Consider the following 10,503-nt stretch of genomic DNA (forward strand, 5'->3'; position numbering starts at 1 on the left):
GGGCAAGGGGAGCTTCCTGGAGGAGGTTGGCTTGAGCTGGTCCTTCCAGGAGTCGGACGTATGATTTAGAGCCTCAGTCTTCCTAAATGGCTGACCCAGACTCAAAAATTTCTGATCATTAGTTTGACAGAGAACCAAGAACTGTTATATGTCAAGGGCTTTCCTTGGATCTCTTCAATGTCATGGGCAGTGTCAAAGAATACCAGGATGTGCCTGTGTAAGAATAACAAAGTGTCACTCAGGATAGGCTGTGGAAGCACTTCCTCTCAGCAGTGTCCTGTAGATTACGTGGGTCATTGATGCCAAGAGGGATACTCTCCTGGTCATATATCAAGTTCTCAGTTACTTTGTCCTTGAACACACGTGACTAGGGATTCAAGATGTTAAGCAGTTTGGACTCAAGGACTTGCCTGCCGAACATCAGACATTAGCTGAGAAGGTCCTCCAATTTTTCTTCTTTAGGTCAGCTTTAGAATTTCAGTGCCAGAGGAATGGCTGTAGGAAGTGTGGTCTATATCCATGATGGCATATGTCACCATATGGCTATGATGCTGGGGAACAGGGACTGAGCTGAGTTCAGCTTAAAGATAGCTTTCTTGCTCTGTCAGGGATTCACTGTATCTGTAGAACTGTTCATCCTCAGACTTCTGTTTTAGAGTAAGCATAGTTTTTCTTGACATTATGTCCACATATATGCCTGTTCACTGGTGTTTATCTACCTACAGAGTCTGATCAGAAGGCATCATCCCAACCCTCCACGACACCTGTTGAGGAGGAGAGAATGAAGCGTTTGGAGAACCTCAAAACTGATCTCCACAAGATGCAGAAGGAGAGAGATGAACTCAGGAGAATCCTGGCGGATTACCCTGGAAAGAATTGAAATGACAGGTAGTCACAATGCAAGTTCTGTTAAATCCACATTTCCTCACATCACAGTAGGCTACAACTCCAGGGTGGGCTCATGGTCAAAATCCCTTTCCTGATTGCATCAGAATGTGAAGTTCAGATGGGAATGAGATGGTGGCACAGGCTGTTTTGATTCCTACAAACGTAAATCATAGCCTGTGGCCTGAATCACAGTCTGGGAATAAGGGTAGAAGTGTGTGAGCTCTCAGTGTGTGGTTGAAGTAGCCTGGACAGGTGTTGGCTTGTGGGAATTTCTAGGTGCTCTGATTATGACCAATCATTGTTGTAATTGACGTGGAGGTGCTTTGGGTTCAATAGGTCCTGTGAAGAGCTGGAGGGACCCAATCCCTCTTGCTGCCTCACAGTGTGTGACCGGACTGACAACAGGGTATCATTGGTGTTCTCTGATTTTATTGATTGTATTTTGAGATAATGCCACATCCTTGTATTATTTGGCATTCTAATTGTATGAGAGAGAGAGAGAGAGAGTTTTGTGTGAGTTTTTGTGTGTGTGTATGCATGTGTGAGTGCGTTTGTGTGTATCACTTAAGATCTGGGTATTCTATGTTCTGATTTGGCCTGAGAATTATCCTGTGTCAATTTCCATGGCATTATAATGATGGGGCCGAGAGCCTCGCTTTGAGCAGTACAACATTTCACATCTGCTCAGCTTGGACGCTCATGGGAATCTCCTGGTGTGTGCTATAAATTCTTTTCCCTGTAAATACTGTTCATGTTCCTTTGGGTTTTCATGTAGCATTTCTATGATTGAGAATTGTTACCTAAGTACAGGAGAATAGTCTTCATGGGTTTAAGTTGGAGCCTGGATGGTGGCACAGGGTCCTCGAATGTTCTTGGAAAGCTAGTCTATTCCTTCAAACCCTGTCAGGGAGCTCAAGCAAATCAGCTCCCTCCTTTTGTTTGCTGGCACTGCTGTCCCTGTGTCCATAATAATAAACTGAATAAATACCAAATGAACCCAGTACCAAGGAGCAAGGGCATGGCATGTCCTAGGCTGGGGTAGTTCAGGATTCAGTCTGAATTCATGTAATTCTCAAATCCTTCATTCATAATGTTATTTGATCCTTGGACCATGCCCTACCACAGGAACAACTTTGAGTCCGAGATGCTCATGAAGCAGCACGAGGAAGTGATGACCGACATGAAGAAAATGAGCGAGCAGGTCAATTATGCTTTGGTCAAATGTAAAAACCTTACACTGGAAAATGACTGGTACTGGTGAGTAACTTACAAGGTTGTGACCCCAGCACTAGGCACAGCATGTGTCAGCCCATTCTTATCTTTGAAGTAAAGTGAGGATCAGGCTTTATAGTGTTTGAAGCATTATCAGGAAGCCTGTCTCTAAGGAAGGCTGTAGGACACACAAGACACAGAAAGATTGGCCTCCAAGGGACATTCTAATAAAATGGACATATAAGCACACATAACGATTAAGTCCTCTTCTGGGAAAAACTTGAATCAATGGTATCAGGATTTGAGAAATGCCCTGAGTCTTCTGGAATGTTGCTCTTTTCTCCATTTGACCTGTCTCTAGGTTATGCTCCATGGCTACTGTGGACGTGGACTATAATCTGGGGCTCTCTTCTGATCAGGACCCTAGAAGGAGTAATGGACTTGGAGAAGTGGGAGGAAGTTGGAGACTGCCTGGGATTCACCATTTTTTCTTTGTGTCTCAGCCACAGCTTCTATCCCCTCCTGACTGAGTTTTTTGAGCTGAAGAACAATGCCCAGAGAGCAAGGAATGAGAACAGGGAGCTTCTATGGGATCAGATTGCACTGGAAGAGTCCATTAAGGAAACAACAAGGTTCTGTGGGGAAGCCAGTATGAAAATCCGCGTAACAAGCAGCCTCAGGTAGGATGAATGAAGCATCAAGGGCAGGTTTTCCTGATATCTAAGCAGAAACCAATTCAAACCAATTTATCCTTTCTCCACCTTATGCAGAACCTCTCCTCAGACTCATCCAGTTGTTCATTTCTTTGACCATTTACAAAACTTTCTGTGATGCTAGCTTCATGCAAGAAATTGGAGGATTGACAACCAAATCCTCCTGCTCAACTAGAAAATGCATTTCCTTAAGGGGGATCTGTTGATCACACATTGCACACTTACATGCCATTATGCTAGAGGGATGCCATGTGGTAGCCGTCTTTGTAGTGCACAGAACTGATTACAGTTCAGTTCAATTGCTAAAAGAATGGCTCTCATTGTCAGTTATGATGGGGCTTGTGGACTTTCTCTCCTTTTCCCTATACATTGAAAATGATCCCTTCTGCCTGTCCAAATGGTGGTTCATAGTGACAGAGCTTGAGAAGCAGTGTGTCAGTCCTGTTCTATGTCAGTGTTTTAGTGTTCTTTCCTGGGGCTTCTGTCCTGGAGCTGACTGGATGAACAGGGATGTAAGAAAGGCTTCTCTCAGGGTGAGGGTTTGTGTGAGATATGTGAGGGTTAGAGGGAAATTTTTCTCCAACTCTCTCAACCTCGTGTGCCCAAGAAGTGCATTCCCTACACAGGTTTACTCTATAAGGGATGGAGAGCAGTGTCTACGCTCTCACTTGACACATTTCCTTTGCCTAATCTGTATTCAACAACTGTGCTTCCAGAAGGATGGCCTCCTCATTCTTTTCTGCTTCTCACTTATGATTTCTGTCCTCTCTCTCTCTCTCTCTCTCTCTCTCTCTCTCTCTCTCTCTCTCTCTGTCTCTGTCTCTGTCTCTCTGTCTCTCTCTCCCTCAATCCTTCCACCCCTCCCCTCTCCATTTTTCTCTGACTCTGTGTGTGTGTCTGTGTGTGTGTGTCTGTGTGTGTGTGTGTGTGTGTGTGTGTGTGTGTGTGTGTTTCTGTCTGTGGGCACAGATGTGTACATGTTTATGGCTATGGTGCATATTTTACATTGGGAGTTGCTTGTTTTAAGTGTTTGCGGTATGGGTGCTTACATTTAGAAGTGTGTATTTGTGTGTTCATGCATATGTGTGTGTGTGTGAACTCATCAAGTTTATGAACACAGACACATATATTTATATATATTTTATTAGTCTATATGTACACATATAGAAACACGTAAAAGTATATATATATGTATATATATATATATATATAGAGAGAGAGAGAGGGAGAGAGAGAGAGATTGAGAGAGAGAGAAGAAGAGGAAACACAATTTTTCCAATTACTTTCAAACTGTTCTTAATGGGGTATTGATTACTATTTAAATTATTACAGTGGGAAAACTATTCATCAACATTGACATTACTTGGAGAAATCTCAGGAATGGGGTACAGGGATGTGAGGAGAGGCTGCTGTGTGAAATCCATGTACCTGAGTGTGGAAACTGCTGACTCAGGGCTCTTCTGCCTCCTTTGCTCCCGTTGTGCAGTAACACTGGAAGGTCACGTGCTTGTTGTGTCTTTCAACATCCTGGTTATGTTAATCGTTACCTGCCACCACTTTCTCTCCAGAGTCGCCTAAACTTGGTTGAATATACCTTGGCTTGGAGTTTGGTCTGGAATTTGTTAATTGAAAGATTAATTTGCTTAGAGTTGAATCTGCAGGCAGAAGATATCCAGGACTTATGCTGATTTGTAATCACATCTTTGCCTCAGACAGAAACTTAGGCTCAAAATAGTCCACAGCACTCACCCTGTATTGGGTCTGTGGCACTCTTAACTACTGGTATTCAAAATCATTTGTTCTGAGTGAAAATCATCTGTAAGGAGCGTTTAGAACAGTGATGACCCTCAGACATTGCTGGAGGTGTCAAATGGGTAGCCCTGTGAGAAGCCATGCACAACTCTTGTGAAAGTTCAACCTTTGACACAGCAATTCCAGAACAAGAAGTAGGTGTCAGCAGAGAAACTGTGGCACCTTAGTGTGGTAGTGGTTCACCTCAGAGCAGCCATGAAGCAAAATTATCCAGAAGTCCACCAGTCAGAAAGTGAAAAGGTACAATGTTGTCCAGCCCTTCCATGGACTGTGGCTGAGTTTGATTATACCTGCCAGCATTTGACTTTGAATCAGTCAGCCTTATCTCACTCGAATTATATCTGATAGCATCCCATTACAAGTTTTACCTTGGATTGTGGTATGGAGATTTCCTAGCTGTTTGTGCTGGTAGTTTGGCTGCCCTGTCAGGTACTGTATCCTAAAGGGACCTCATATTGATAAATGCAGCTCACTTTGCAGGCACTGGGAAACAGTGAGCAGAGGACAGAAGAGGCTCACCTGCCCCCACCCAGTGCTCTGTTGCCTGAAATCAGCCTCCTGTGCACGGCCTTGTGAACTTGCTAAGCAGGCTTGGCTAACAGGCCTAGATGTCACATTTCTAATTTCTGATTTTCAGGGGAATACACTTTATTGGCTGAGCTGTCTTTAGGCTATGCTCACTGTGTACTTACCCAATTCCAGGTTTTTCTTCTTATGCCACAATAGTAGACTGGGTGATCTCTTCTATTACCATTAACTGGGAAACTAACCACATTCTGCAAAATACTCTGCTTGTGTGTGTGAACAAACATTTTTGGGTGAGTTCAAAAGTGTGTATGTCTGAGTATCTGTCTGTCTGTCTCTGTATACATGCCTGTCTCCATGGACAATATAATCTTCTAATGACCAGGATGAGGAGAGAATGAAGGAAAGTCTGCAGGACCCCCAGAATCAGAAAAAAACTGTTCACTGAGCAAATGGCCTTGACTGGGAAGATGCAGCATCATTTCGGTGTCACTGGGATGGTTTGAAAGCACAGGATGAGAGGACCCAAGTAGATTCCCTGTACTTATGAACTGTCTTATTGGGTGTGTGACTTTCTCCATAGTTCTCAGCATCTGTCAGCTAGGAGCAGCTCAGAATATTATTCCTGTCCATTTTAAAAGAATTCCATCCATGAGGTGTATGTGATCCATAGAGATTCTGGCTCTTGTGTACTGATCCCTCCAGTCTGAGCTCTCTTGTATTATCTGAGCCCAGTGCCTTTAAGTCTCCCCACAAAGAGTTTTATGATAACCATAAACAAAGGAGTGGTATAGTTTATTTTCTGCATGAGTATTTCCTTTAGAGTTCAATGCCTACCCTTGGCAAGATTTCCATGCAGCATATTCTTGCCAAATATAATATCACTTCAGTGTGCATGTAGTTCTTGAGATATTGTTTCTCTGGGTCTTTGCAGATATTGAGGTTGTAAGTGGACCCCAGGCATATTCCTGCACTGGAGGAATAATAATAGTCTTCATTTCAGTGATGGCCAGGCCTCCAAGGCCTTCCTATTGTTTTCTAGGTTGTTCACATGTCTCCTCATCTGACATTGAGACACTGCTACATGATTTTAAAATATAATATATATAGACGGTTGGAGTTATCTGCTGTTCACTGTTCAATTTTTAGCAGTTTTAAAAGCTGGGAAAATATGCAGGCCTGTGGGATCTCTTACCCTTCTCTCTTGGGCATGAGAAAATGACCTCAGATGAAAGATCATCCTGGATTATCCTGCTGAATTTTGCTGCTGTGTATGGGAGAAGTGACATGGCAGGTCCTCACCAGGCCTTTTCCACCCCTAGGTCTGAACACTCCAGCAGACGCTTGCCCATGTCCCAGACCAAGACTACAGCTCTCAGAGACAGACCTGTCCAGCAGGAGCACTGAGGGTGCAAAGATTGACAACACCTCCCGCATCTCAGTCCTTGTAACCGTTCCAATCTTGGGCTGAATTTGAAAGACCTTGAGATGTGGCATGGAACATGCCTCACGTTTAACCCTTTGACGACTTGTCCATCCACAACCAACCACTCGGAATGAGGCAGGTCTACATTCCTCTTGAAGAGATTTTTACCATCTTCCCTGCCGTTCTGCTGTGTTTGCAAGGCCAGCAACAGGCTGGAGTTATATGTTGAAAGATCAGCAGGAATTGAATGCTGCCTAATTTACTTGTTATATTTGGTTATTAGTTTGAAGTTTGGTTGTTTTATGCATTTGGTTTTACTTGTTTAAGTTTGAAGTTTTGTTTTTCATTTGTTAACTTTAGTTTTTTTAATTAATATGCCATATTCCTAAGGCTATATACATTGAAGTCACTGACTCCACACTTTAAAATGTTCTTGAATAAATTAATGTTTACCTATAAATAAAAATGTGACCTTTAACCCTTCACTCACAAGCCGTCCTGAGTCGTGTGTGGTTCTTCCTCCTGTAACAGCACAAGTGTAAGGCAACACTGGTTTTCTGCAAGTCTCATGCAGCGTAGGCTTCATCATCAGTTCACAGCCAGCCAGAGCTGCACAGGAAACTGTGCTCTCGATGTCGACAGTGTGTCATGCTCTGTGGAACCCCCTTCATGATGAAATATATCCTCGCTTTATCCCTGTGCTCACAAATTTAGCTTCCTTTATAATGATAAAGAAGGGAGAAACACAGAAGTATTTCTCTAATACATTAGAGGACATACAAACATTGATTATGGGAATATAAAATGTTCAGGACACACAGAGTTTGATGCCTGTGGATTCCTTGAAATATAGCATCAGCTATGACTGCACATTTCATGAATTCCACCAATTTTAGAGGAATGAAAATTTTTACTATTTTTGTTGTTGGTTTGTTTGTTGTTATTGATAATGATGTTTTGCTGAGTTCATTTTGATATATATCATAGCTTCTTTTGGGCGGAGGTCTTACAGTTTTGAATTATTTCTTTTTTGCAATTTGTAGTGGATATTTTTATCTATATTTCGAATATTATGTCCCTTTCTAGTTTCATCCCAGAAAACCCCTATTCTCTCCCCAGAATGCCTACCTCTATGTGGGTGCTACCCCAAGTGCCTGTCCTCTCCCTCCCACCTCCCCATATTCGTTTTCATGCAATTCTGCCAGCGGCCAGCAGAGGGCAGTGGATTTCACTGGGATGTGATGTAACAGAGAATTGTTAATTGCCCCTTATGTCCTCTGGGATTCAAATTCTCAAACAGATGTCTCCAGTCCCTGTCCTGGACTTTTGCAATGAATTCTATTATTTACAACTTGTCTGCCAATTCTGTGAGTTCATTGAGAGAGCATTATCTAATTTGTCATTAATAATTTTTTAAATGGCCATTTACAGAAAAGATAAGCATTATTTCCCTGTGCACCTTCACTAATGGGCTTATATAAAACATATTTGAAAAACTAAATCACTATATTTAAAAAAAGTAATTCAAATGGGATATATATATGCATAATACAGCTGAAGAAAGTTAAATGACTTAGAAACTCATAAATATTTATCATCCTTGGACACTAGAGAAATGCAAAATTGTTCTGAGATATTTTTTCATACCTTTCATAACTTAGTTTAGTAACACATAAGAGAATTCACTCCTACTGGGTTATGGAGCAAGGGGAACATTGAGATTCTCCTGGTGGCAATGCAAATTTCTGTAGCTACTTTGGAAATCAGTATGCAATTTCTTCAGGAAGGTGGTAATGGGTAAACCTCAAGATACAACACCAAGGCATATATCCTAATGTTGACTCATCCTAGTATAGACACCCTTTCTCCACCATGTTCAGTGAAGCTCTCTTATAATATTCAGAATTTGGAAATACCCAAGTGGTCCCTTACGAGATGAGTGCATAAAGCAAGCATGGTGCATTTCCAGACTGGATCGCTGATCAATAACTACAAGAGGAAAAAGGAAAGCATGTAATTTTCAGGACAATGAATGGGTCTTGTAAAATCATCCTGGATGAGGTGATCCAGATCAATGAGGACAAATGGGATCCATATTCACTTTAATCTGAATGTTAATTGTTCGACCTGTGTAACTGTATGATCGGTTTAGTGTAAGGGTCAAGGGACGTGGCCCAGACTGTCCCCATTTTCGGTGTTGTTTGCCTTGTTCATACATTTGTGTGCCTTTCTGAAAGAGAAATGTATTCATTTTTATTTATATTGGTTAATTGTTCTTTGGCTGACTTTTGTCTGTGGTCCCTCTGCATGCAGTTCTCTCAGTGGCCAGAAGAGGGCACGAGATATCCTGTTATAGATGATGGGTAAGAGTCCTATAGGTCCTCTGAGTGAGCAGCAGATTTGGCATTGGGTTCTGTTGTTTATGGTTTGCCTCTCCCCAACTGGTTATCTCTGGTGTTAGTTGTCATGAGTGTCTCTGACTGGATCCAGCCTCATTGCAGGAATATAGAGCTCTGTGAGCTGGGTGACAGCTGGTCTCCTGGGAGTCAGGTAGTACTATCTCTGTTTAGGGTTGGCCCCTGGGTCCCTGGAGTACAAACCCACAGGCCCAAGAGAATTTTGAGAGAGCCTGTACTGTTATTTTCTAGCTTCCCTTCCCATTTCCTACATCTTCAATAAGCACAGAGATGGCAACTATGAATTATATTTCCTAGGTGCCTCTCAAACCAAGAGTTTGCTTGAGACTAAGATTTGGCCAGAAACATATGAACGGAGTCCATAGGCAAAATGTTTGCCATTTTCTTCATGATGTTTACCCTCCCTAGTACTGAGGATCAAATTTCTATATTCTTAAAGATAGTTGCTTTATTCAATATCAAGAATGTATGTGTAAAGTATCTGGTGTTCATAAATGTCTTATTTGGCTCCTAAAAAGCTGCACTTCCAGACCTGAGGGTCCGTGAGGGCTTCGAGCCGCCATTGCCAATGTTTGGACAGAAAGACAGAAGGACAGGGCAAGGGATTTGGAGAGAGGGGAGGATGAAGGGAACCACCATGATCCAGAGTTAGAAGGGTCAGAGTTAAGAGCTACAGGAGAGAAAGCAGCCTACAATGTAGGTGGAAGGGAATAGGACCCTATTGGGGGAGTGGGGTGTTTCCCAGAAGGTAACAGGCAGCAAAGATAAAACATAGATTTAAAAGGTGTTAATCCTGGGCTGCTGGGTGGAAGGGAGGTGTATGGTAGCTGTCAGGAGGATTAGAAATGTCCAGACATTGATTGTGTGTGTGCCTGTGTGTGTGTGTGTGTGTGTGTGTGTGTGTGTGTGTGTGTGTTTCATTCTCAAAATCAGAGAACTCTTGGGCAGGTGTCATGACTGCACTAAGGAGCCAAAGCTGTTTAATTAATTCACTGCTACAGTCTGGTACACTGAGGTCCCATGTTAGGGAGGTATTAACCTGGACACGGGGTACACAGCCCAGTCAGCAAATGCACAGTTTATTCAGTTACAACTTCTTTTTAAAGACAAAGCAGGATAAAAGTTTCCCACTGTTTCTAGTTCTCTCCAGAAGCTGTTTCCCTAGCCATAGCATATCTTGGATCTTAGTGACCCAAACCTCCTTGCAGACTAAGAAACATGTCAGCAGTCCAACTCTTAGACGTGTTAGAGGTGCTGCTGTCTAATTAAGCTATAAAGCAAGTTACTTTCTCATGAGAAAATGACCATGAAGTCCACGTCCTCAGGTTTGCAGCTTCCTTGGCATACAGAACACCAGGATCCTCTGCTTGAGGAAGTTGCCTTCTCTGTATCTCAGTGTGGTGAGAGTGAGCGAACCATCCTAGGGTGCCCTGCCGCTGACAAGCTAGGAGCAGTCGCCTCATGACACTTCTCTACAGTACAGTAAAATAGTGTCAAATCAAAATTATCC

The 10,503-nt window shown here is 42.6% G+C and overlaps 1 protein-coding gene across 2 annotated transcripts; it reads left to right on the top strand.

The window, feature by feature from the left end:
* Positions 1–308: 308 nt before the first annotated feature.
* Positions 309–7,066, top strand: LOC148000871 (uncharacterized). Of its 2 annotated transcripts, none has more exons than XM_087587172.1 (5): positions 309–462; positions 726–888; positions 2,014–2,145; positions 2,604–2,780; positions 6,473–7,052. In XM_087587172.1, exons 3-5 carry the CDS (start codon positions 2,033–2,035, stop codon positions 6,555–6,557), a joined length of 375 nt encoding a protein of 124 aa, XP_087443298.1. In that variant the 5' UTR covers positions 309–462; positions 726–888; positions 2,014–2,032; the 3' UTR covers positions 6,558–7,052. The 2 variants fall into 2 exon arrangements, with proteins under 2 accessions (XP_087443298.1, XP_087443299.1); XM_087587173.1 differs by having other exon boundaries at positions 394–439; positions 6,473–7,066.
* The last annotated feature ends 3,437 nt before the right edge of the window (positions 7,067–10,503 follow it).

This window comes from Rattus norvegicus, chromosome 15, assembly GCF_021556685.1.
Source record: "Rattus norvegicus strain SHRSP/BbbUtx chromosome 15, alternate assembly SHRSP_T2T, whole genome shotgun sequence".
NCBI classification, from domain to species: Eukaryota; Metazoa; Chordata; class Mammalia; order Rodentia; family Muridae; genus Rattus; species Rattus norvegicus.